Below are 27210 nucleotides of genomic sequence, written 5' to 3' on the forward strand. Positions count from 1 at the left end.
TTGGGGTCTATTCCCTACTACCAGTAGTAGCCTATATTTACCGTTAATTGCTAAAATTCCAAATCTACAATGTTTGGTTATGAACATTTCTGTTAATACATTAAATATATTATTATTCCAGTCTTATCATTCTCAATGTCAGAGTGGACACATAGGTTGTGCCCTCTGCAAACAATGCTTCACTTGTGACAAACACGTTTTGGTTTATTTCATTCCATTTATGAGTTTTGTCAATTTAGTCATTGTCTTTTGTTTGGAGCGCTCCTGTCAATGTTGAGTAAGGACGCACACCTGATTACGCAGAGAAGTAGGCCTATAGGCTACCAGGCCTGCACGCAAATGTAGGCATATACAGTACCTTCCTGAAGTATTCAGACCTCTTCACTTTTTCCACATTTTAAATTAAGTTACAGCCTTATTCTAAAATGTATTAAATTGTTTTCCCCCTCAATCTACACACATTACCCCATAATGACAAGGCATAAACAGTTTTTCAGAATTTGTTGCTAATTTATTAAAAATTAAACTATCACATTTACATAACTATTCAGACCCCTTGACTCAGTACTTTGTTGAAGCAGATTCGGCAGCAATTACAGCCTCGAATCTTCTTGGGTATGACACCGCAAGCTTAGCACACCTGTATTTGGGGAGATGATCTGATTATTCTCTGCAGATTCTCTCAAGCTCTGCCAGGTTGGATGGGGAGTGTTACTGCACAGCTATTTTCAGGTCTGTCCAGAGATGTTCGATCGGGTTCAAGTCCAGGCTCTGGCAACCTGTCAGCATTCCTACGGTGAAGCATGGTGGTGGCAGCATCATGCTGTGAGGATGTTTTTCAGTGGCAGGGACTGGGAGACTATTCAATCTTGTTTCATCAGAGCAGAGCATCTTGTTTCTAATGTTCTGAGAATCTTTTGGTGCCTTTTGGTAAACTCCAAGTGGGTTGTCATGTGCCTTTTACTGAGGAGTGGCTTCCGTTTGGCCACTCTACCATAAAGGCCTGATTGGTGGAATGCTGCAGAGATGGTTGTCCTTCTGGAAGGTTCTCCCATCTCCACAGAGGAACTCTGGAGCTCTGTCAGTGACCATCGGGTTCTTGGTTACCTCCCTGACCAAGGCCCTTCTCCCCTGATTGCTCAGTTTGACTGGGCAGCTAACTCTAGGAAGAGTCTTGGTGGTTTCCAACTTCTTCCAATTAAGTATGATGGAAAACCTGTTTTCGCTTTGTCAATATGGGGTATTGGGTGTAGATTGCTGAGGACATTTTGTTTTATTTAATCCATTTTAGAATAAGGCTGTAACATAACAAAACATGGAAAAGGTCAATGGGTCTGAATAGTTTAAGGCACTGTAAATGTGCCCATCTGGGGATCTGATAGTATTTCTGATTGGCTTAAAGCACCACCACTAATGAGCTGTGGAGCTTCTCAAAGTAATGTTTTCTTCACCTCAAACAGCAAGCAAACAGTCTGTTTTTTCAACCATTGAGAATTACAATATTTCTAGCTCTCTCGATAAAGGGAAAAAGGTCATGCTCTGATCCAGTGGAATCGTCATAAAATAGGCCTAACTGATTACTTCTTATCAGTGCTTATCTTTGACTAAAATAGGTTCCAGAATTCATTTTGGGTGCTGATACTGTTTACATTTATGCAGGTGCTTCACAATTATTTTGAGATAATATTCTATAAGAGGAACAGGAACTCAAGCAGTTAGAACATTTGAGGTGCCGGTACTCTGCTCTTGTGAGCTCCTGCCCATGTCAAACACTGCTTCTTATCCCTTGTGCAAATAGCCTACACCTGTGTCTGACCTGAGTTCACTGGCACAGGAAACCCAGAATATTGGAGGCCCAGAATATTTTATACATTTGTTGAGTTTCGGGCAGACCCAAGTTAATACTTGATACAATGTTTCAAGTTTGTTGCAGCCAATATGATTTATATGATATTTATTTTCATCAGGGTATTTTCTACCTGCACAGGATGCAATGTTTTTATTTGTTGGCCTTATGTAGGCTATTTTTACATAGTTGACAATAGAAGTAACTTTTTAGGTTTATCATTTTCATTTAGATTTGGATAGAATTTTGATGAATCACATCACACTGATTGAGATATAATTGGCATTAGGCTGTTATAAATTAAATGAAACTATGAAACCATGAAAATGTGCATATGAAAACCATAACTGGCACACAGATCGGTAGAAATGGTAAGATACATTTGAATTCCACATGAGAAAAGTTGCAGCCTCTTCTTGTAGCCTATTACCGACAACTTCAGGAGAGTAATGGCATTATCTGCGAAAGCCAGCAGGAGCGGGAGGAGAATGGTTGGTTAAGGTTAAGTTTTTCTTCTTCTGGTTATCTTGATCTCTCGCTCCCTCTTGAGTCATTTGTGTCTTATTTCATCAAACCGTAACTTTAAAGCATCAGACAAGCTCAATGCATATAGTTGATTGTACAAACATTTGGTCAAAAGAAGACTATTTTCGGTCAACCAAGATTAGTCCAGGACAGCCCTAGAAACAATGTCCCAGTGATGTGTATACCTGTCCGTTTAGGCTGGCTGAGTCCAGAGGATGGTGGTCACTAGATTGGGCTGGTGAAGACACTAATTCATGATACACAAATATACAACACGTCTCTGTATGTAAACTTGTGTGTGACCTGACAAAAGCTAAAGATGGATTCCCCTTGAAGGCTGATAGAATTATGTCCTGTCCAGCTGGTCTGGAATCAGCTCAAGTGTCTGCCATTATAAAGATATAACACAGAGACAGACACACAACTGATGACAGTCGCAAAGAAATGCAGAAGACTGATTACATGGTGTTGCCTCATAATAATGTGTCATGACATCATGTGTTGCCATGCACACCGTATTGTGATAATCACATTCCATGTTAGGCTAAATTTTCACCAGATTCATTCTTCCCGCTCTCTCTCCTCTCACTCACTCACTCACACACTCACACAAAAAATCTGTTGCCAATTGGTTGGAAACCAAGCTGGTGAGTGCATTCTGACATCACGTGCATAAAAAAAACACGCTGGGGACCGTTAAAGATATTTGGAACTCACCCATGAAAAGGTTAATTCAACTGCTGAAATCCCTCTCACTTCCTGGTCAGTTTTCTTTCAACAGGATTTTCAGTAACCTACGCTCATTTTAAGCCATCCCTTTTAAATACTGTGTACCTTTTTTTTAATTCAAATTGTCAACAGACTGACTAGAAGACATTGAGAATGGGTTCAGAATATAGAGATCAATAAAAGAAAGCCATCTAAATATATGCATATTCGTCTCCGTTTCAGCACCAACTGGTAGATTTAAAAATACTCTGATTATTTAAACACATTTTAGGGTTAAGAAAGTATGTATGAATCATAAAATAAAAAAAAACAGGTTTGGAGAACATTTACGCACAGAATGCATTTATGAATAAAAAAAATACACCCTGAAAGTTGTCATATTCAATCCATTAAATATTGTAAGGTGGGGAAAAGTGCACAATAGGAATGAACAATAATTATATCTATCCTATTCCTCACTAATCATGGAACTATGTGACTGGTCCAGTCGTCGTGAACCGTGTGCCAGGCTCCAGGTTTAACCTGCTACGTGTGGTCTGAGTTCCATAATGATTCAAATAGGCTACATGTCCCAAATTATTGCACAACATTAGCCTAATATGAACCACTAACGTCCACAGACGTGACAGAGGAAAGACACGTAAACGGAATGATGCAAAATGGAAGCTACAAATGGAAGAAAACGAACATTAAAGTGACAGTTATAAATGTATGTGGGTATTACTGGTGGTGGTTCCCAATAGTGGATCATATTTAACATGATACAAATTGTAAAATAAAACGTAGAAATGCCCGGGCATACCATTAAAACATTCGAAAGCGCATGCATCAAATCGTCAGGTTCATAATTCATAATAACGGTACAGCTCTTTAGAGCCTACTTCACTTTGGAAAAGGGGCCGCAATACACATCATGTTGATATGATTTTCAGTTTTCTTCCATATGACTGGTTTCACGTTCTTCTCCAGGGATCATAACTATGAATGATCTAAAACAATTGCTATGTGTATTTTCAATCCCTTTCTCCAAACGGGTTACTCACTTATATACTCTTATCAATGTATGTATTACAGTGCATGGAGAATGCTGTTATTTATATATATATATATATAAAATAAAGTAGATGCTTTTCCCACTTGAAACCGGCAGGTTCGTTCTAACCTTATTCATGATTTCCTTTGCATAAAGGTGGTGGAATTATGAGGGAATTAAGGCAAAATTAGAATATGGAGGATCTATAAACACACCTCTGCCACACCTCCATTTTATTAGATCTCCACCCCGAACAAATAGCGGGTGAATAGCATGCTTTTCTCTTGCTTAAGTTTAGGTCAGAATACGCATAGAGAGAAAAGTGCATAAAAAAAGTAATTACGTTCCATTTATGTGCGCTTAATTCGGGTCAGAATCGGCCCAATGAGCAGCAGCCATTGCTCTATAAAGTGCTTTGAGTCAGTGCGACTCTTCCTATGGAGTTAATTGACATCTGTATGAATTGCTACCAGCTTTTGGACAGCGATTTGTTCATATAATGTTGGTTAACCGAGAACTAAAGTCCCCAGCATTTGGTCAGGTGCTCGATTAAATTCTAGGTCCACACATGTTAAGTGAAGGGATGGAAGAGATGCTAGAATGAGGAGCGGAACAAGGAGCTCCACCACATTTGAAAGTTATGGCCGAATGTCCACTTCACTTCTGAAATTCTAAACATGCTAACACCTGCGAAATTGTGACTTGTCCAGATAACCAGTGACAAAAAAAAAAAAAAAAAACGGAACTTCTGCTGCTTGTTATTCCATACATCCCATTCCTTCCAGACAATTGTTTATGTATGTCGGTCCACGGGAAATTCATTTTCATACAACAATCTTTACAGTTTAAAAAATCTCTTTGTCATGAAAAATGTGTATAAAAAGGCACATTTGAGTTCCGTTGCTCTATCAAATATTTAAAACACTGACTGTCTTTGTCTCAATTTGTCTCCAAGTAAATAATATAAAACCAAACACTAGGTTAATACCTTTTAGAATACTTCTTTAAGTACTCAGTTAATAATGCATCAGATGTAAAATTGGCAGATGGCTTTGGAGCGTGGATGAGCGCCTTGGCGGAGAGGCTTCTGCTCAGCATCACCATCTCTCCTATTCCTTTCAACATCACCCTCCTTCCTGTCCCTTTCACTCTGATGAACCTCCTCATCTTCATTTCTGATGCCTCCCTCCCTACCACTTTCAAATTTTCTTTGTATTTTCTCAATCTTACTCCCACGCTTTTCCTCAGCTCTTTCCCTCTTACACCCCAACTCCCTGTCTTTGTTTTCCCTCCTGGACATTCTCTCCATCACTCTTTCCTCCTTAGAGGTCCCTTTAGCTGTCCCTCTCTCAACCCCACTCGTTCTTTTCACCTCAGATTCCTCTTTTGTCTTCCCCCTCTCTGAGTCTCCCTTTAAGTCAACACTTTGCTTATCTTGACTTCCCCTATCCATCTCTGCTCTCCAGTTCCTAACCCCCCTCTCTACCCCACCCCTTTCAGTCTTACTCGTTCTCTCCATCTCACCCGTTTCAGTTATGCTCCCACACTTCAGATCTTTACTGCGTCTTCTCTCTGGAGCAATCGCTGGTATTTCATCTCTACTGCCTGACTCCCTCGGACTCCTCTTCGGGATTTGCTCTTTGTCAGTCTTGCTGCTATGTCTGCTTGCGTTTCCTCTTTCTGAAGTTTCCCTCACCCTCATCTTAGTCTCCAATCCAGCTACTTTTTGTTCCTTCAATCTTTCACTCTTCCCCCTTTCAGACTCTACATTTTCATTTGAAATCCCTTTCTCTGTATCAGCCAGCTCATTTTTATTGCCTCTACCTCTTTGTTTTTCAGTCTCTCTTGCCTTTTCTTCACCCTCCTCATTCGTACTGCCTCTATCATTTCCTTTCTCTTTTTTGCCCTCAACATTTCCTTTTTCATTGGTGTTTCTACTCTCCATTCCTTTATCTTTCTTTTTCCCTTTCTCTGACCCTTTTTTATTCTGAACGCTGCTAGTATCACCTTTCACACTACCACTAGTGTCTCCCCTCTCAGTCGTCCGCTCTTTCTCCATCTCCACTTTCTCAGTCTCACCCAACTCGATTGTTTTACTTTTAGGTCTCGCCTTCTTTCCCTCCTCTTTATTACTATCCTTCTTTGTACTATTCTTCTCCTCCTTCATTTCCCTTTCCTCACTCTTAGCTGCCTCCTCCTTGCTTTTATTCCATTTCTGTTCCTCCTGGACCTTCTTGTCCAACTTCTCCTCTAACTGGTCCAGCTCTTGCTCCAGCTGAGCGAGTTTAACTGGGTCTGACTCCAGGTCATCATCCACTTCCACCTCCACTTCCTCCTCCTCCTCGTACTCTTCCAGCTCGATCCCATCCATGGTTTTCTGCAGCTGGGTTTTCACCTTGTTCAGCTCCAGTAGCCCGTCCTGCAGGTCCTTGCACATCTCTCGGATCTCGGAGGCGAACTTTGTCTTGGCGCCCTTGCGCAGCTCATGGGAATCCTTGGCGAGGAAGAAGACGTCAAGTGCGAGGAAGAGACCGGACATGACGCCCGTGGTAACGCTGATGGCCTTAACTGCTTTGGCGGCCCCCCCTGCCACGCCTAGAACCTGCACGGTGCTGATGAGCTTGTCTGTGTTGATCATCAGTTTCTTTCCGGCCCGCCCCCCCTCCTTCATCACGTGCTTAATGTTGTGGTTCAGAGCCTTCTTGGTTGCACTCTCAGTGTACTTTTCAAAGTTCCCCTCCTGCAGAGCTTCCATACCTTCCTGCAGACACACAGAGAGAAAGGACACGTGAGGGACAGAGGGGGAGGAGTGTGTATGTGTATACAGGATGTGAATATGCATGCGTGTGCCCGTTAGTGAGTAAGCGAGAGAGAAAGAACAGTAACCCACCTGTACAAACTCCATACACTCCCTGATATCCTTGATCTCCTCCTGGTAGCCCTGAATCATCTTCTCCACTTTCTTACAGTCCATGTTGGAGTGCACTGTATCAGTGATGTTGGCCGTTGCCGAGGCGATGCTTCCAGCGGTCGCCACGGAGATGCCAACAGCGGTGACGATGATGGAGGCTCCGAAGGTGAAGGGGGCAAGGATGAGGCCGGTGATGGTGGCCACACTGCCACACACGCTGGCCACGCCACCCCCTACAGCGGCCGTCACCGTCCTCTTGTGGAACTGGTCGGCAGCGTCGGCCTGGGCCAGCAGCTCCAGGATACGGCCCTGCAGTGACGCTCCCCGCTGGTTGAAGAGACGCACAAACAGCCGAGCCGCCATGAACACACGGTCAGCCACCTGCTCCACCGCCCTGAGGGAGGGAAAGAGGGAGGGACAGAGGCGTTTTAAAATGAACTTTCCATGTCAACAGAAGATGGACAATAATGTTTTGAACTTGAACGTAAGGCACAGAGAGATGAATGACTCACATATCTGCTTCATCCTCTTGGAAATGGGATGTTTCATTCCATTGCTCCCAACCTGGTAACCCACAACACAAGAGTTGTCCCACTTCTCCAACACATACATTCACCAGCACATAAATATTCCCTCAGGCATTTAAATGCACGCACAGACATACAGAAATAGTTTGAGGTGGAAACACACCTTCGACTGATCTCCACCAGTCCAACAAGCCGTCGCTCTCCTGAAAAAGAAACAACAATGAGAAAACATGTCAGAGTCATCTCCAAATCAGAGAGTGTGAATGAGTGACAGATACCGAGAGACAGACAGACACACAGATACCTCTTCAGACTCCAAAAGGTTGACTCCATCAGTGGGGTATGCTGCCATCTCCACAGGCTGGATCTCCACTGTGCTCTCCTGGAACAGACAGACACACATCAGACCACTGGACACAGGCAACATATAAAGCACCAGTGTGCATGATACACATGTTCTATAGCTGACCTGCAGTGGGGCCAGCCCTTGCAACTCCACAGCCTCCTCAATGATAGGCTCCTTATCAGAGTCCTGAGGAAGAAATCAAAAAACCACAGCATGTATTTTACTACTACTGTATTACAAACTATTTTACATAGAGGGGCATTAAGTGATGGACTGAGTTGGAGGGGTTGAGGAACGTAAGAAGAAAGAGCAATACCCGAGCAGCAGTACGTTTTGGAATCGTCGGGAGAGTTCTTTTCACTTGGAATGACACAACCTGAGAAGCAACTTTGATTTAATATTCAACATGAAAATAACAAAATCATTCATAGTACATAACAAAAGTATGGCCTCAAAACCAACTGGGACTAGACAAGTAATTGTATTGAGTAGCGACGTGAGTGAAATCTCTGAAATCATAGGTCAATCATGGGTCGATTCACCTAAATAACTGATCACTCACCCGTCTCTTCTTCTTGATTGTCCTCCGGCGCTTCAGCTGACTACCTCTCACAGGTGGCTCTGTGTCCATACTGTCCTAATAGAGAGAGAAAGATAGGACGTGTAAACATGACATGTTGTGTACATTGTTTTCTGTTCTGGGTGTAAACTGCATAGTAACATGTATCAGTTGGCTACAGTTGCTAATGCTACATGCTAATGCTCATGTTACATGACTGTAATTACCTGTTGCTCGAAAGGTTTTGGAGTTCTCCTGAAGATTCCTGCAAACACTCCTTTTTTCTCCTGTGTCAAAAATACATACTCAGTAAACATGCAAGGCACATTGGTGGGTTAACAAAGTGATGATAAAGGTAGGTGTAGGTAAAATAAGGTGCAAGACTCACTATGCTGGTGGTTGTAGTGTCGGAAAAACTACCATTGCTGGCTGAGAGTTCTCTTTGTGCAGAGAGATTTTCCTACAACAAAAATAGTCATTTTCTAAAACATAATTATATGAAATCAAATGTATTTATACTTAAATGTAAGTATACAAAATCTTACCTTAATTGTGGTGAAGTCTGAGAGGCTGTCATTGCTGGCAGAGAGTTCCTTGTACTCAGTAAGAGGGTCCTGACATATTTAGAGCACAGGGTTACTATAAACATTTGTTTGATTGTACATTGATACTGTTACAAAGAACACCAGAGAGTGACAACTTTACTACCTTATCAACAGTGAAGCGTGGGGATGGCTTTGGCGATGGTCTTGGAGACCTTTTGAAAATCCCAGTGAGTCCCAAAATCCCTGTTTTTTCCTACATCAGATACAGAGGGAGTTAATAAACTAACACTAACCATCACTAGAAGTTCCAGACAACAGAGACAACCCTTTCAGGGTAGATTACCTTGCTTTCTGAGAGGTTGTCATTACAGCCTGTTCCCAAATCTGAATCCTGAATTCAAAACAAAAGCACAGTAAGCCTTCAATGTGAATGAAGCAGCGATATCTTGAAGCAGAGACCTCTTTCTCCCCTCTCTCTTCAGGTGACATCCTGCGACTAGTGAGGTCTGGCCAACACAACAACCTGCCCGCTCGACACCATCCCCTCTCCAGACCATCTCTGGAGACCTTCTCACTTCCCTCATCAACTTCATCCCTGACGACTGGCTGTGTCCCTCTGACTTCAAAATGGCCAGAGTTTCTCCCTCCTCAAGAAACCAACACTCCCGACTCATCTGACGTCAAAAACTATTGACCTTTCTTTTCTTTCCAAAAACACTTGTGTGCTGCGCCTCTGATTAACTTTCTCGTTGTCTCTCTCAGAATGATCTTCTTGACCCTAACCAGTCTCTGTGTCAAAGAGGCACTGCCAAAGCTGACTCTCTCTCCCAATGTGTAACAACAATGCCTGCCATGGACATTTCCCAGTTGCTTTAAATGTAAAAAAATATATAGTTTACGAAAATGTTTAAAGCCTCAATGGATTTGATGATCCAACTTTCAAAACCAGTCCTTTTTGGTTAGCCCTAGCAGTGCAGCTTTGTTTTACATATTTTTGGGGGTTCCAGGGTCAACACCCTGTATGAGAATACATTTTACTCATCAAGAAACGGTATATACAAACACAAAGTACATGGTTTCCCTTCCATAAAGAAATAAACCAGCTTTCTGCTGTGCAATGTCACATCCCTATCAATGTCACATCCCTATCAATGTCACATCCCTATCAATGTCACATCCCTATCAATGTCACATCCCTATCAATGTCACATCCCTATCAATGTCACATCCTATCAATGTCACATCCCTATCAATGTCACATCCCTATCAATGTCACATCCTATCAATGTCACATCCCTATCAATGTCACATCCCTATCAATGTCACATCCCTATCAATGTCACATCCCTATCAATGACGAGTAGGGTGGGCTGATTTCTGTTGTAGATTTTCTCAATTGAAAATAAATATATAAAAGTTGTTCTGGAAGTATTTTTAGGGGTTGATTATTAGGTTGCATAAACATTGAGTGCTTTCCCTCCTCAATTTTGGCTTTCAAATGTGTTTTCTAAAACAAAGTGCATTCGGAAAGTATTCAGACCCCTTCACTTTTTCCACATTTTGTTATGTTAACAGTCTTATAAAATGTATAAAATGTTTTTTCCCCCCCTCATCAATCTACACATAATACCCCATAATGACAAAGCAGAAACAGGTTTTTAGATTTTTAGCAAATGTGTGTATGTATATATATATATACACATGTATATATATATAAACGTATCACATTTACTTAAGTATTCAGACCCTTTACTCAGTAGTTTGTTGAAGCACTTTTGGCAGCGATTACAGCCTTTTACAGCCTCGAGTCTTCTTCAATATGACACTACAAGCTTGGCACACCTGTATTTGGGGAGTTTCTCCCATTCTTCTCAGCAGATACTCTCAAGCTCTGTCAGGTTGGATGGGGAGCGTCGCTGCACAGCTATTTTCAGGTCTCTCCAGAGAAGTTTGATCGGGTTCAAGCCCGGCTCTGGCTGGGCCACCCAAGGACATTCAGAGACTTGTCCTGAAGCAACTCCTGCATCGTCTTGACTGGGTGCTTAGGGCCGTTGTCCTGATGGAAGGTGAACATTCTCCCCCAGTTTTAGGTCCTGAGCGCGCTGGTGCAGGTTTTCATCAAGGATCTCTCTGTACTTTGCTTCATTCATCTTTACCTTGATCCTGACTGGCCAGGTGATGAACGGTGCCTGGTCTCCTCCAGACGTGACGCTTGGCATTCAGGCCAAACAATTCAATCTTGGTGCATTCGGAAACCCCTAAATCTGTTTTATTTGCAAATATTTCATTTTAGAATATTGCTGTTAACGTAACAAAATGTGGAAAAAGTCAAGGGGTCTGAATACTTTCCGAATGCACTGTAAATAAGGAGGATAGGTTGCTGCTGCTGGTCAGAGTCTGTCTGCCTTTGACTGGTGAGGGAACGGTGTTCTCGAGCCTACTGCCTGAGGTTCGGAGAAACAGGCCTTTTCTAATTATGTAGCCTACTAGAAACCAGTTGTTTCAAAGTTTGTAATACTACCAAAGTTGTCTTTGAACTCACCAAATTGAGCCCAATATGACCATTACCAATTATCACTAGCTTTGAGAAACTGTTCACACTTGAGATACACATCTCATCACCTTGCAATAGAAACTTTCTCCATTTGAAAAACACAATTTTCTATATACTTCATGTGAATTTACCATGTTAAATATGACTGTACTTCTTTATTTGTTACAGAGAAGCAATTGCTTCATTTCCCTTTCAAGCGTTACTCAACTTTTTTCCCCAAACCATGGCCTCTGAGGACCGGGCCAAACCAAAAGCATAATAAAATTAGGAATTGAGTAGTACTGTGCAGTGTAAAGCCAGTAGCTTTTGTGGGAAACTTATTTCCAATCCATCAAATTCATCATGGTATATTATTGAGGGGGTCCAATTGGCCTATCTGGCTATATCTATTCAGGCGAGTGCATTTATCTCCTGTATAGCATATTCATTATCTCTCACTTTTTGTCCATTACAGCACCATCCCCATGTTCATCTTCCTCCGTGTGTTTGAATAAAGTTCCTGTATGTATTAACTCTTGAGCAACTTTAATTACCCTCTAACCGGGGGCGGTGTCATAAATAAACCAGTAAAATACGTGGAGCCCGTTCGCTCTCTTTCAGCTCTCCCTACATTTTTTATGTTTGCCCACTATCGTATAGCTGTACAAAAAAATAAGCAATCTGTTCACTAGCTCACCCAACCTATGTTGATTGACAGTTTGCTGGTCCAGTCATTGGGAAGAGTGTGCGTTTCCCTATCCTTGTGCATGTTTTTTTGCAAGGCCGATGGTGCGGCTACTGTCTTTGGCTTCGTGGAGAGTAATCCAGAGACTCTGTGCCATAGAATGAATGACAAAACATGACAAAACCTGGCCAGATCATTTCAAGTTATCAGTCTCAAGTCAAAGTCGAGTCCCGAGTCCAAGTGATGTCTCAAATGAATTTATTTTCAATCAAGTCGAGCCTCAATTCATCAAATTTGTGACTCGAGTCAGACTCCACAACTCTGCCTACGTGTATATCCTGCCCCATGAGAGTTAATAACCAGGAAAATAACCTCTCACTCAACGTCAACAAAACAAAGGAGATGATCGTGGACTTCAGGAAACAGCAGAGGGAGCACTCCCCTATCCACATCGACGGGACCGCAGTGGAGAAGGTGGAAAGCTTCAAGTTCCTCGGCGTACACATCAATAATGATCAGAAATGGTCCATCCACACAGACCGTGTGGTGAAGAAGGTGCAACAGCACCTCTTCAACCTCAGGAGGCTGAGAATTTGGCTTGGCCCTTTTATCACCGCCGGGTACGGCAACTGCACCGCCCACAACCGAAGGGCTCTCCAGAGGATGGTGTGGTCTGCCCAATGCATCACCGGGGGCAAACTACCTGCCCTCCAGGACATCTACAGCACCCGATGCCAAGAAGATCATCAAGAACATCAACCACCCAAGCCTCGGCCTGTTTACCCCGCTGCCATCCAGAGGGCGAGGTCAGTAAAGGTGCCTCTCTGACATTCCTCAATCTAATATTTATATATTTCTTAATTCCATTCTTTTACTTTTAGATTTGTGTGTATTGTTGTGAATTGTTAGATACTACTGCACTGTTGGAGCTAGGAACACAAGCATTTCGCTACACCCGCAATAACATTAGCTAAATATGTGTATGTGACCAATATAATTTGATTTGATGACAGGAAACAATGTGCTGGATCATGTGTACACAAACATACAAAACTGTTCCCCAACCCCACTTCGGCCAATCAGATCACGTCTCGCTGTTCCTACAGAAACTCAAGAGGGAGCCACTAACACAGAGAATAGTGAGGGCCTGGACAGAAGAGGCAGACTCAATGCTGCAGGAGTGTTTTGAGAATACTGATTGGAATATGTTCAAAGATTCATCCAACCAGAACTCATCCAACCAGAACTCATCATCCATCAACACTGACAAATATACATAGTCAGTCACAGGCTTCATTAGGTAATGTGTTGAGGATGTTGTACCCACAATAACAATCCGGACATACCCCAACATAAATTCCTGGCCATGTCCTCAGAAGCCCCATTTATACCTGGTTCTAACATACGTCCTTTGTTCTGATCTTCTCCACAATTAGATTGTGCCCACATTTTTGGGCAAGTGTAGATGATAAAAAGACTCATTGTGATCAGATCTTTCTACCCACCTCCAGAGGTAGTCAGACACGCATTCTATTTGGATATCTTAGAAGTGTAGGCAGGTCTGGACAGTGAAACTATTTAAATCATCATTATCCCGCCCTCTAAAATCATGGACAGGTGATGCCATTGACTTAAAGCATCAATGTCTTAAAATAAATATTATTTTGAAAGAATATGTCAAACAATTGGCATACAGGCAGGGACCAGGATATTTGGTCACAATAATGACACTGTGGACAGATAAAATACATATTTTACTGACGTGTAGATGCGATGTGCACTATCAGAATGTGGATAAGATGAGGACAAAGGCAGCATGTTAGCACCAGGTATAAATGAGGCTAGTGTGTTCGCTGATCAGACCTCTTCAACCTGTCCTTGTCCCAGGCTGTAGTCTCCACTTGCTTCAAGGATACCATCATCATTCCAGCGACCAAGAAAACCAAGGACACATTGTAGGGCAGCATCCAAAGTGACTCTTCTTATCAACTGTATGCAATCATTTCCTGTGTTGTCTTAGGAATTCAGCATTCTCTGTATTATCTCTCCCAACCATCCATTGTGTCACCTCTGAGATACAGACGTTACATCATGTAGGTCTGATATCTGATTGGAGGTGAACTTTACAGTAATTCTATTGGTCAACAACTCAGTTTTTGAATCTAAATAACTTAGATGCTTATAAAATGTTCCTTTTAAAAAAATCCTGAACTGCTGTGGTGAGACTCACTATTTTTTCTCTCTCCACCCCATGGACTTTTGGGGCATGGCCGTTCAGGTTATGATTTCTCTCTCTCTCTGACCATGCTTAGAATAATGCCTAGTAATGCTTGTTAATGTCTTGTAACTTAAGCTACAATACACTTGTATTTAGAATTCTGTTCTCAGACGTTTCTTCACTGCGTATTGCTGTAACTCAACCATTGTCTCTTGCATATTGCTAATCTTTATGCAGTCAGATAAACATTTGAATGAGCCAATTGCTTAGTATTATTACGAGTCGCATGTGATGTATATGTCATATACTGTATATTCAAATATAAAATATTACCGCCCACTACAGTAAATGGTGGCCCAGGAGTCAGATAAACATTTTAATAGTATAATTGCGTAGTCATATTACGAGTCGATTGTGAGGTATTTATAATATCATATAGACACATGTGAAATATTACTGCCCACTACAACATGCCCAAATGACTGTCGCCCCGTCGCACTCACCCATGTCACCATGAAGTGCTTTGAGACGCTGGTCATTGCCCACATCAATGCCAACATGCCAGCCACACTGGATCCACTCCAATTTGCCTACCGCTCCAACAGAGCCACGGAAGATGACATTTCCATCGCCATTCACACAACCCTAACACATCTGGACAAGAGGAACACCTATGTGAGAATGCTGTTCATTGACTACTGGTCAGCATTCGACACTATTGTTCTGTCCAAGCTCAGAGCCCTGGTTCTGGACACCATCCTCTGCAACTGGATCCTCTACTTCCTGACAGGCAGACCACAGGCTGTGAGGATCGGCAACAACATATTCTTCACACTGACTCTTAACACAGGGGCCCCCCAGTGGTGTGTCCTCAGCCCTGGTTTTTACACGACACCAACTCCATCATCAAGTTTTCGACACCACCGTTGTAGGCCTGATAACCAAAAACAATGAGTCAGTCTGTAGGGAGGAGGTATGAACTGGCATTGTGGTGCCAGGACAACAACCTCTCCCTCAATGTCAGCAAAACAAAGGAGTTGAAGCAGAGGAGGGGGAACACGCCCCGATCCACATCAACGGGACTGCAGTAGAGAGAGTCAGCAGTTTAAGATCCTCTGCGTCCACATCACCGAGGACTTGACATGGATCAACAACATCACCACACTTGTCAAGAGGGCGCGACAACGTGTCTACTTCCTAAGGCGGCTGAATAAATTTGGCATGCCACCCCGGGTCCTCCCAAATAGTACCGCTGCACCATCGAGAGCGTCCTGACCGGTTGCATCACAGCCTGGTACCCCATCCACGACCGCAAGACCCTACCGCAGGCCCTGTTGAAGACGGCCCAGTACATCACTGGGACTGTGCTCCCATCCATCCAGGACATCTACTTGAAATGGTGCCTGAGGAAGTCCCGCAGCCATTAGCTGTTCACTCACTTACCGTCGAGCAGACGGTATCGGAGCATGAGGTCTGGTACCAACAGGCTCAGAAACTGTTTCTATCTACAAGCCATCAGACTGTTGAATACTTCAAAATGACTGATCGCCTGTACTGACTCTCCGCACACATGCACTCACTCACGCACACATATACATTTGCCCCCCAATCCCCCGTTCCCTGATACATGTGTAAATATTGTACATCCCTGTATTATACATATGCTAAAATGTTTATTATTATCTACTGAGCCATTTACTTCATGTTCATAATCGTACGTTTTATTACTTTTTATTGTTGTAGCCTTGTCGAGAAGGAACCTGCAAGTACCATGTGTATCCTATTTGGGGAGTTTCTCCCATTCTTCTCTGCAGAGCTCCCGAGTGGCGCAGCGTTCTAAGGCACTGCATCTCAGTGCTACAGGCGTCACTACAGACCTGATTCAATTCCAGGCTGTATCACAACCAGCCGCGATTGGGAGTCCCATAGAGCGGCGCACAACTAGCCCAGCGTTGTCCGGGTTAGGGGTAGGCCGGGGTAGGCCGTTCTTAACTGGCTTGCCTAGTTAAATAAAGGCTAAATAAATCAATAAAATATCTCTCAAGCTCTGTCAGGTTGGATGGGGAGTGTTGCTGCACAGCTATTTTCAGGTTTCTCCAGAGATGCTCAATCGGGTTCAAGTCCGGGCTCTGGCTGGGTCACTCAAGGGCATTCAGAGACTTGTCCCGAAGCCACTCCTGCTTTGTCTTGGCTGTGTGCTTAAGGTCATTGTCCTGTTGGAAGGTGAACCTTCGCCACCAGTCTGAGGTCCTGAGCGCGCTGGAGCAGGATCTCTCTGCACTTTGCTCCATTCACTTTTCCTTCAATCCTGACAAGTCTCCTAATGCCTGCAACTGAAAAACATCCCCACAGCATGATGCTGCCACCACCATTCTTCACCGTAGGGATGGTGCCAGGTTTCCTCCAGACGTAACGCTTGGCATTTAGACCAAAGATTTCAATCTTGGTTTCATCAGACCAGATAATCTTGTTTTTCATGGTCTGAGATACCTTTGTGTATTTTTGGTAGACTCGAAGCGGGCTGTCATGTGCCTTTTACTGAGGAGTGGCTTCCGTCTGGATACTCTACCATAAAGGCGTGATTGGTGGAGTGCTGCAGAGATGGTTGACCTTCTGGAAGGTTCTCCCATCTCCACATAGGAACTCTGTAGCTCTGTCTGAGTGACCATTGGGTTCTTGGTCACCTCCCTGACCAAGGTCCTTCTCCCCTGATTGCTCAGTTTGGCTGAGTGACCAGCTCTAGGAAGATTCTTGGTGATTCCAAATTTGATAAATTTTTAAGAATGATGGAGGCTACTGTGTTCTTGAGGACCTTCAATGCTGCAGAAATGTTTTGGTAATCTTCCCCAAATCTGTGCCTCGACACAATCCTGTCTCGGAGCTCTACGGATAATTCCTTCGACCTCGTGGCGTGGTTTTTGCTCTGACATGCACTGTCAACTGTGGGACCTTATATAGAGAGGTGTGTGCCTTTCCAAATCATGTCCAGTCATTTGAATTTACCACAGGTGGACTCCAATCTAGTTGTAGAAACATCTCAAGGATGATCAATGGAAACAATGATGACCCTGATCTCAATTTTGAGTCTCATAGCAAAGGGTCTGAATACTTATGTAAATAAGGTATTTCTGTATTTTATTTAGAATACATTTGTAAAAATGTAAAAATGCCTGTTTTTCGCTTTGTCATTACGGGGTATTGTGTGTAAATTGATGGCGATTCATTTTTAAAGAATCTATTTTAGAATAAGGCTGTAACATAACAAAATGTGGAAAAGGGGAAGGGGTCTGAATACTTTCCGAATGCACTGTATGTACCATAGAGATTGAATAGAAATTATTCTTAGGACTAACATGTTTACCTCTTCTGGTTGCGAGGCTTCAGCTGTTTTAGGAGCCTTTTTGAACATTCCACTGAATATACCTTTACCCTGAAACACACAGATTCAGTTTAGAAAGAGCAACTGAAATCATGTCACCTGGAGATCAAGTGAGCGGAGTTCAGTCTCACCTTAGGGTTGCTGTTGTCAGAGAGACTGTCATTACTGGCTGAGAGCTCACTGTGTAATGACCGCTTGTCCTATGAGACAATCGAGTGTTACTATGACACTCACCAAAAGTTATAAATATTACCGACTAGTCATGGTCAAATTAAGACCTAATGTAGTTACCTCTTCTGGTTGACAGCCTTCATCGGCAGGTTTAGGTGATTTTCGGAACATTCCACTGAATTTACCTCTCTCCTGAAACACACAAGTGATAGTAGTAATATCCTGCTCCAGGTAACTGGACATCGATTCACCTTAATAGTGTTGTTGTCAGAGAGACTGTCATTACTGGCTGAGAGCTCACTTGGTAATGACCGCTTGTCCTATGAGGCAATTAAGTGTTACTAGACCAATTAACGACGGTTAATAATAATAGACTTATAAATATCATTAGTCCACGTCAAATTAAGAGCCAATATCGTCATCTCTAGATACCTCTTCTTGTTGAGAGCCTTCATCGGCAGGAATAGGAGATTTCTTGAACATTCCACTGAATAAACTTCCTTTCTCCTGAAATACAAAAAGACTGTTTAGATTAGATTTTTTAAAGTTTTACTGTGTTGACATATAATGTTATCTGGATACATAGTATTGTCTGAAGATAATACTCCACCAAACCTCCTCACCGTGGTGTTGTTGGTATCAGAAAGGCTGTTGTTGCTGACTGAGAGCTCACTGCATGTTGCAAGATTGTCCTGGAACAGAACACAGTTCTGTAGTTAGAAAATGAACAAACTCTTTACAGTAAGTAACTAAAGCAAACAGACATGTTTGATCTCACCTGCGCAGGTGTTTCATCTCCAGATGATTTGGGGGTCTTTTTAAGGATTCCACTGAATAGCCCCTTTTTTCCCTGATAGAAGAAGACAGTGGCATTTGAATTCCCATTTGAATAAGTGGTTTTCTCAAATTATAAATGCAGTAACTCTGCCTCACCTTAGGGTTGCTGTTGTCAGCCAGACTGTCATTGCTGGCTGAGAGCTCACCCTGTAATGACCCCTTGTCCTGAGACATGACGGGGAAGAGTTACTTAAACAACAGTGCTCCAATTTAAGATACCCCTTCTAGTTTAGTTCACTTGTTTTGTACACACATTGTTGTTTTGGACTCACAAGTGTGTTGTAATGTGAGCAGACTTACGTAACTAGCTACCAGTAGTGTGTACGCATAGAATAAGCTGAACAAATAGAAAATGTAAGACTGGTCCACGCCAAACACTTGACTTCGCTATATTACCTCAGGTTGAGAAGCATCAGCAGCAGGCTTGGGGGATTTTATGAACATTCCACTGAATATGCCTCCTTTCTCCTGGAACACAATAGTTTCCAATAAACAATGGAAGCTATTTGTGAAGAACACTTCAGCAGATGTCAAGAACTGTCAAACCTTACTCACTTTACTGTTGTTTTTAGAAAGACTGTCATTGCTGCCTGAATGTTCACCGTGTAATGCCTGGTTGAGAAACAGATAAAGATATATCTGTTCAGCCAGTGAGAATGCAGAATAACATTTGCTATGGGGTACATTTTCTATACAAGTCAGCATATTTACAAGTAGGTCGGAAATAATATTTTGAGTCACGTGTTGATCTCCAGAACGCTCACCTCTGCAAGTGTGCCCTCTCGAGGAGCTTTGGGAGATTTTTTGAGGATTCCACTGAAAAGTCCTCCTTTTGCCTAAATGGCATCAGAACATAATCAGGTTGTCAACTATTTCTATGATAATATCCGTAATACTTTAGTCATAACCCTCTTACTGAGCAAATATGAATATAGTACTCAACTCTGCCTCACCTTAGGGTTGTTGTTGTCAGAGAGACTGTCATTGCTGGCTGAGAGCTCACTGTGTAGCGACTGCTGGTCCTGTATGACAATGACAGGCAACACAAAGAGGAAATGATGTTATGCTCTGATGAAGGTGATCCATGCAGAAACGTAAGCCTATTGTTTGTTTGTCCCGGCAATAAATCTATCAGATTTATGCAAAAACTGAGTGATCATTTTTCTTTATTGTCCTGGATAGTCACCAGTTGAAGTGTCCCGGGGTAAGGAATGTTTTGGGGATTTTCAAGTCCTTCAGTTGAGCACCTGATTCCCTTTTTTTGTTTAAGCTGGGCTAAAGAGAGTTTGGGTATACTTTTTTTCATCAAATTATGTTACATGCACAGTGACAATACGTGAACAAATGAATTATTAATCTATTTGCTTGATATTAAATCAAATTTAATGGCAACATAAAATTGCCATTAAGAGTTTAAGTGTTGTGATTGCAGATTTGTCAAGAGAACAGAAATCTTATACATCATTTACAACAGGTAAATAGTATACCGTATTACTTTACCTCTTCTGTTTGAGGTGGTTCTTCCACAGGTTTGGTAGACTTCTTGAACATTCCACTGAAGATGCCTCCCTTCTCCTGAAACACACAGAGGGACCGTTTACACAGAACACCACCATGAAGTTATCAGCGGGATCAAATTAGCAGAGTTTAACTTCCTTAAACCAGCTTACTTTGATGTTGTTGTTGTCAGAGATACTGTTGTTGCTGGCTAAAAGCTCACTGTGAACTGAGAAATTGTCCTGGAACAGAAAATGTGTATTCCAGTACAAAAAAAGATTAGTGCACAATTGGGCATCTACATATGCTACACACGTGTGCAGGTGTCCCTTCTCCAGCAGTTTTGGGGGGGGGGGGGGGGGGGTGTTTCTTTGGATTCCACTGAACAACCCCCCCCCCCCCCTTCTCCAGAACAATAGAGGAGATACATGAATACAGTTAGACTTATTTGCATATTTCAGGATGAGAAAATAACCAGGCTTGAATCTTTTTTGTTTGTTTGTATCATCCTATCATGATACATACAGGAGTGCTTTCAGCTGTCTGTTCTTGTTTGTCATTGGGATCACTACTTACTGTACTGACCTAGGACCAATGAAAACAATGACACCTTGTAAGCGCTTCAAAATCATCGTTGTAGTAGAGCACCCAAACAGCAAAGTTAACAACAGTTAAACAAGAGTAGAAAATAAGAAAATGTTACCGTCAGTGAAGGAGAAGAGAGTTTGTCTTTAGTTGCTTTCTGGAACATTCCTCTCATCAGTCCTCCTTTGTCCTGAAAGAGTGATACATGTTGAAAATCATCCACTATTTAATAACAAACTTTGTCTCTCATTGTATCTCTAATGCAATCGCATATGTTTAGTAGTCTATAGATATCGCTCTCCTCTCCCACACACACTTGTTTGGCCTGACTCAGCCTCTTCTTGGTGTTCTCAGAGGACTGCTCCTTTTCTGGGGTGGGCTCTTCAGGCATCTCATTATCTGACATGTAGCTCTGAGAGAGAAGAGAAACTATAAGATCAATCATAAGGAAAACATAGGTGATTGGTGTGCCAACTAACTGACAGGTGTTTCTGCATACACCACTACAAAGATAGTCAGACAATGCTCTGTCCACTCACTGTAAAGGTAGGGGTTGGATCTTTTTGTAATTTCTGAAACATTCCACCAAGACCCCCAAATTTGTCCTAAAAAAAGATATCCATGATAAAGAGAGTGAAGCATTTGTATTCAACCTTTATTTATACAGGATATTCTTATTTTATAAGAGAGACCTGTAGAAAACATGGTTCTATACTATGACACATTTCTCTTCAATGAAACCAGAAGCACCGAACATACCTGCTTGAAGTCGGTCTCATCTTCTCGGGGATCAGAGGCCTTAATCGGTGAAATGTCCATTTCTGTTGAGCCCTGATGAAGAGACAGTGGTTTGAGACTAAAGGCCTGAGAAGGTTCAAACTAAGGCAGAGGAACATGACATGTCATTGTCAAAATCTGTGCGTGTGCATGTACCTTTATGTGCTCTGCCTGTGTCCTCTTGCGACTGCCGTTTCTGGCCATAACAATTGGTTCCTGATATTACCCGCGTACCCATGCGGAAAAAGATACAATTTCAATGAGATATGAAACATTGAGATTTACTGGCCATGTCTCTCTATGGAACCTCTCTGCCAGTACAAGCTTATGCCAGCAGTGTGTAAGGGATGCAGTAGTGTGGTGGTTATGGTGGGAGCTGATAGGCCTACCTTTGCAGTGGGTCTAACTCTGGATGGAACCACTGGAGTTCTGGCTTGTTTCCCTCTAGTCTCTGTCTGGATCAAGTTCCTGTTGGCCTGACGGGCAAAAATAGTCTGTTCTTATATTTTCAGCTGAATTGTATACCCGATCCAACTGATTTGAACACACACAGACAAATACTTTTTCTCAAATGATGAGGAAAATCTTTGTCAGGTCAAAAACTTTATATATTTGCTAAATGAAATATAATATATATGAAATATAACCAGGAGGTAGACACATCCCACATAAATCAATGTCTGAATTCAAGCAGTGGCAGTCGGTGCCTTAAGATGAGGGAGGATGATTATTTTTTATATTACAGCATATTAGATGACTGTCATTCATGTTCCAGTCACCCAGCTCAATGTAACATGGATATGTTTAGGCTACTTACTAGTGATGCACCATTATGACATTTTTGGCTGATACTGATATCCGATATTTTCCTTGCCAAAAAAAACGATACAAATAACTGATATAAAACAAAATTGTGGCCTTTTAAGCATTCTAGTACAGCTAAATAGTTAACACACACACACACACGGACGCAGAAGTCTAAGGCACTGCATCTCAGCGCAAGAGGCGTCACTAGAGTCTCTGGTTCGAATCCAGGCTGTTTCACATCCAGCCGTGATAGGGAGTCCCATAGGGCGGCGCACAATTGGCCGAACGTCGTCCGGGTTTGGCCGGGCAGGCCGTCATTGTAAATAAGAATTTGTTCTTAATTAACTTACTTAACTGACTTCCTAGTTAAATAAACGTTACACACACGCACACCACACTGACCAAACACTTATTTTGAAGGCATTTGCGTGTGTCCCCATTGCCAGTAAAACATAATCAAAACCTATTTATTTCACTTACTTACGTTACCTTGTTCATTTGTTCAGTTTCATTCTCAACCACGATTTCTATGGTATGCCATTTGGGTCTTTGCGTGTCAAAAAATATACTATTTGACTTGTCAAATAAATGTGTTGACCAATCAGGACCTGAATATGAACGTACGTCACATAATAATGTAACGCGTTCATAAATTTTTACTGGTTACTACACATTGATTACACTATCACTCGTATTTCATATGTCACGATTCATCTATACGTATGCTATGATGCTGGTAAAGTTGTCTCGCACACTTACAGTGCTGGTCATTAAAAAAAAAAGTTAGCTAGCTCATGGATGCAAACAATGTTCTCCCCCAAAAAACATAGCAAAGCGGCATAATCTGTTTCAGTAGCTATAGCTAGGTGTCATCATCTAAAATAACCCTAATTTATACGACAGTTCATATTTGATTAATGGTGGTCGGACCCATCTATGTGAGACTAGCCACAAAAAGGATTGGCCACAAGTGGGCTTTGCGGTTAGCCTTGAAAATAAAAGTATTGCATAATTCTACTATTTGTATTCGTTTGCATCACTGCCAATGACATACTTTTATTTTGAAGGCAAACTGCAAATTCCACTAGTGTGTCTAACCCTTATTGTGGCTTGCTTCACAACACATAACCCAGTCCGGTTGAGCCTCAACTAGCTAGATGAAGCTAGTTGGCTGCTTATAACGTAGCTTTGGGCAAAAGGGTTAATTAGCTGTCTAGTTATTTTCGTGAACTGAAGTTCAATTTCAATAGGCGAACAACAAGTGGCAACCTAGCTAATACGTACTCACAAAGAATCCCAAATCATTGCTAAGAATAATGAAAATGACTGCAGTGTCTGGTCATTCTCTTCATGCTGGTTGTATTGGTGCTAGCTAGGTACCAAGCTAAATCTAGCTACCCCAGAAGTTGCGGTCGTGGCCGGTGTTTGTTTGTTTGCTGACTTTTTTGTACAGCTTTGACAGTGCTTCTGTATCTTTTTTGACACACAAAGACCCAAACTGCGTTCCAAATGAAGCTATTAGCAGTGATGCTATTACTGTGTAACTCCGGTTGGGCAACATCGGAAAAAATAGCGCACCTGGTTGTGTTAACCTGTGCTCAACCAGTCTGCGAAAGTCAACATCACCCACAACAGAGAACGGTTGATTGTCAAGGGCAATGAATTCCATTATCTTGGCTTTAATGGATTTCGCCTTTTGAGTTGTCTCGCTGAAACGTTGTTACTTTTTCAAATGACAGCTTGACTTGTTCGATTGCTTGATCCACACAGCAGACATTGTGGGCTAGTTTAGGAATGCTGTGTTGCACATATAGCTCAACATTTTACATGCAGTCATGAGGCATGTACCTTTGTTATATAGGTATGTATGTCAGCTTTGACATGGTTTTGCACATCGGGCGTTAAAGCTAGACATTGGCCGATACCGATGTTGCCGTTTTTAGCTAATATCTGCCGATTCTGATGTGTTCACCGATATATCGTACATCCCTACTACTTACTATATGATACTCGAACTTGACCTATACCCATCATGAGGTTGCTACAACCTAGCCTATGAATGAACGTTTACAACACAGGTGCACAGGTCAAGAGAAATTTGAGTAATCAATGTGACAGACATTGTGCAAAGCGGTATTGAATGTGTCAATCTTGCCTGCATCTAGCTGATCTAGGGCGTAATCATTAGTCCAACAGTAGCAAAAGATTTTCTACTGGACACATTCAGGTACGTTTATCCCCTTTCTTTCATTTTTCAACAGAATCGGAGGAATTAATACACCCTGATCACATGCAAAATCAGTTCACTTTCATAGCAGCCAGATCGTTGTATAATTCCTTCTCTATGCGCTCTCCTCAACTTTTCCCTTCGCTTGTGGAGTTCAGTGCACAAAACATCAGCTGTCTGTGACCAAGTGGAAAACCCTTTCCATGCCAAACCGTCATATGATAAACACTAAACGCTACATACAGCCTATATCGTTGTCATTAGCTAATTTTAAGTCAACAACATAGCTAATAATAATAATAATAATAGCTAATAATAATAATGGGTTAGTAAACCAGCTACAATCAGGCAGTACAGTGTACAGTTAGCAAGTAGTTTAGCAGTTACACTGGCGGGCTCTGGTGGCAATAAATTAATGAAACCAAAAGCTTACCTTGACTTGGAAGAGTTCCAGTGTTGGATATCCATAGCAAGCTAGATAAATAGCATCTCTCTGTTTAGAACCGGGTTTTTGAGTAGTCTAAACTATCTAGCTAACGCTGCATTTAATAGCTAAATAAGAAAGTGAGGGTAGAAAAAAATATTAAAATATTGCTTCTTTATTTTTGAAGAAATACATTTGTTCAAAACTGTTCAACTATTGTCTTTCTCTTTGAGTCAACTACCCACCACATTTTATGTGCTGCAGCGCTAGCTAGCTTTAGCTTATTTTTTTAGTACTAGATCCTGTCATTGGGTGGACAACATGTCAGTTCATGCTGCAAGAGCTCTGATAGGTTGGAGGACTTAATTCAAATGTAAATATATGGAAGGGGTGAGAACCATGAGCCTCCTTGATTTTGTATTGAAGTCAATGTACCCAAAGGAGGACAAAAACTAGCTGTCCTCCGCCTACACCATGGTGCTACCCTACAGCAGGGTTTCTCATACAGAACAGAAGTTTCAAACATGACATTACATAACTCAGGAGGAAGGTGAGTCCTCAGTAATCTAAAGCTTTTAAATATTATAGTATACCTCCTTTGCAGGCTTCGGTGGAGGTAAAGGCTGTGGAGAGAAGGACGCAACGAGAGAGGAGATAAGAGTTAGTGTATTCAACTATGCGGTATTGACAGTAGGCCTATGTTCAGCTTAATGTTCTTTCTTGGTTTATTCATCTGAAATTGTGTTTATAGAACGATGTCTTCAGTGTTCGTTTTGTAACGAGTCTCGTAATGTATTCAAGTAAAGTTTTGATGTGGTGGTTTGTGTTATAGGGTCAGATAGGTTATTATAATCTTGTTTTTTTTTTTAAGTAGAAGTGTTGTATAAGAGATATGTTGTTTTCCTGTAGTAGTATGCTCTTACCTGTTTCTGTTGATTTCTTTTCACATCTGGCTTCAACGTGCACTGTTCCATCCTGCCTCTGGGAAACCACAGTGATATGCTTGTAAAATCGTACAGGGCAAGCAGCAAAAAGGAAAGGGAGGGGAATAGGGCTTGCTTAAGACGCTCAGATCTCACAACAGACAACTGCACCAAGATCATTATCTTGTCGGTCAACCCGAAAACAGTGTCTACAAATGCTAATTTAGTTCAGAGGAAACCCACGGAGACCACTTCTTCCCTAACAGTAGCAGAAGTTTTAAAATATCAGTGACTATTGAAACTATACAAAATACAGACTGTGGCTGCACAAAGTGGTATAACGTCTCGATATGGAGACAATTCCAAGAGAGATCATGCTGTGAACCCCAATTCCTGTCTCCTACTGTATATGAAACGCAACATGTAAAGTGTTAGTCCCATGTTTCATGATCTGAAATAAAATATTCCTTACATTTTCCATATGCACAAAAAGCTTAATTCTCTCAAAATGTTGGTACACATTTGTTTACATCCCTGTGAGTGAGTATTTCTCCTTTGTCAAGATAATTCATCTACCTGACAGGTGTGGCATATCGAGAGGCTAATTAAACATTCTTATCATCACAAGGGTGCACCTTGTGTTGGGGACAATAAAAGGACACTCTAAAATGTGCAGTTTTGTGCCACAGATGTCTCAAGTTTTGAGGGAAAGTGCAATTGGCATGCTGACTGCAGGAATGTCCACCAGAGCTTTTGTCAGATAATGGAATGTTAATTTCTCTACCATAAGCCACCTCCAACGTCATTTTAGAGGATTTGGCAGTACATCCAACTGGCCTCACAAGCTCAGACCATGTGTAACCACGCCAGCCCAGGACCTCCACATCCGGCTTCTTCACCTGCGGGATCGTCTGAAGAAAAACTAGTTCTGATTGTCTGGGCCTGGCTCCTTAGTGGGTGTGGGTGGGCCTGGCTCCTTAGTAGGTGGGCCTATGACCCCCCATGGCTGTGCCCCTGCCCAGTCATGTGAAATCCATAAATTAGGGCCTAATTCATTTTTTCCATTGACTGACTTCCTTCTATTAACTGTAACTCAGTAAAATCTTTGAAATTGTTACATGTTGCA

General features: G+C 42.0%; 1 protein-coding gene across 1 annotated transcript in view; it reads right to left on the reverse strand.

The window, feature by feature from the left end:
• Positions 1 to 2054: 2054 nt before the first annotated feature.
• LOC109872221 (uncharacterized) overlaps positions 2055 to 27210 on the reverse strand; it is a 29083-nt gene continuing 3927 nt past the window's right edge. The window contains exons 2-35 of the mRNA XM_020463381.2: positions 26085 to 26142; positions 25755 to 25784; positions 22093 to 22179; positions 21860 to 21919; positions 21686 to 21757; positions 21466 to 21531; positions 21243 to 21338; positions 21045 to 21116; positions 20515 to 20583; positions 20345 to 20419; positions 19798 to 19866; positions 19609 to 19680; positions 19400 to 19456; positions 19241 to 19312; positions 18941 to 19009; positions 18786 to 18857; positions 18631 to 18699; positions 18440 to 18514; positions 18128 to 18199; positions 17968 to 18036; positions 17819 to 17887; positions 9365 to 9412; positions 9185 to 9274; positions 9022 to 9090; positions 8865 to 8936; positions 8704 to 8763; positions 8480 to 8554; positions 8234 to 8293; positions 8041 to 8103; positions 7876 to 7953; positions 7735 to 7774; positions 7557 to 7608; positions 7024 to 7438; positions 2055 to 6894 (exon numbers count right to left, since the gene is read on the reverse strand). Coding sequence (XP_020318970.1) covers positions 5161 to 6894; positions 7024 to 7438; positions 7557 to 7608; positions 7735 to 7774; positions 7876 to 7953; positions 8041 to 8103; positions 8234 to 8293; positions 8480 to 8554; positions 8704 to 8763; positions 8865 to 8936; positions 9022 to 9090; positions 9185 to 9274; positions 9365 to 9412; positions 17819 to 17887; positions 17968 to 18036; positions 18128 to 18199; positions 18440 to 18514; positions 18631 to 18699; positions 18786 to 18857; positions 18941 to 19009; positions 19241 to 19312; positions 19400 to 19456; positions 19609 to 19680; positions 19798 to 19866; positions 20345 to 20419; positions 20515 to 20583; positions 21045 to 21116; positions 21243 to 21338; positions 21466 to 21531; positions 21686 to 21757; positions 21860 to 21919; positions 22093 to 22179; positions 25755 to 25784; positions 26085 to 26135 — 4299 coding nt within the window. The 5' untranslated portion in view covers positions 26136 to 26142 and the 3' untranslated portion in view covers positions 2055 to 5160. The remainder of the gene's footprint in view (positions 6895 to 7023; positions 7439 to 7556; positions 7609 to 7734; positions 7775 to 7875; positions 7954 to 8040; positions 8104 to 8233; positions 8294 to 8479; positions 8555 to 8703; positions 8764 to 8864; positions 8937 to 9021; positions 9091 to 9184; positions 9275 to 9364; positions 9413 to 17818; positions 17888 to 17967; positions 18037 to 18127; positions 18200 to 18439; positions 18515 to 18630; positions 18700 to 18785; positions 18858 to 18940; positions 19010 to 19240; positions 19313 to 19399; positions 19457 to 19608; positions 19681 to 19797; positions 19867 to 20344; positions 20420 to 20514; positions 20584 to 21044; positions 21117 to 21242; positions 21339 to 21465; positions 21532 to 21685; positions 21758 to 21859; positions 21920 to 22092; positions 22180 to 25754; positions 25785 to 26084; positions 26143 to 27210) is intronic.

The sequence above is a fragment of the Oncorhynchus kisutch genome, linkage group LG27 (genome assembly GCF_002021735.2).
Source record: "Oncorhynchus kisutch isolate 150728-3 linkage group LG27, Okis_V2, whole genome shotgun sequence".
Classification (NCBI taxonomy): Eukaryota; Metazoa; Chordata; class Actinopteri; order Salmoniformes; family Salmonidae; genus Oncorhynchus; species Oncorhynchus kisutch.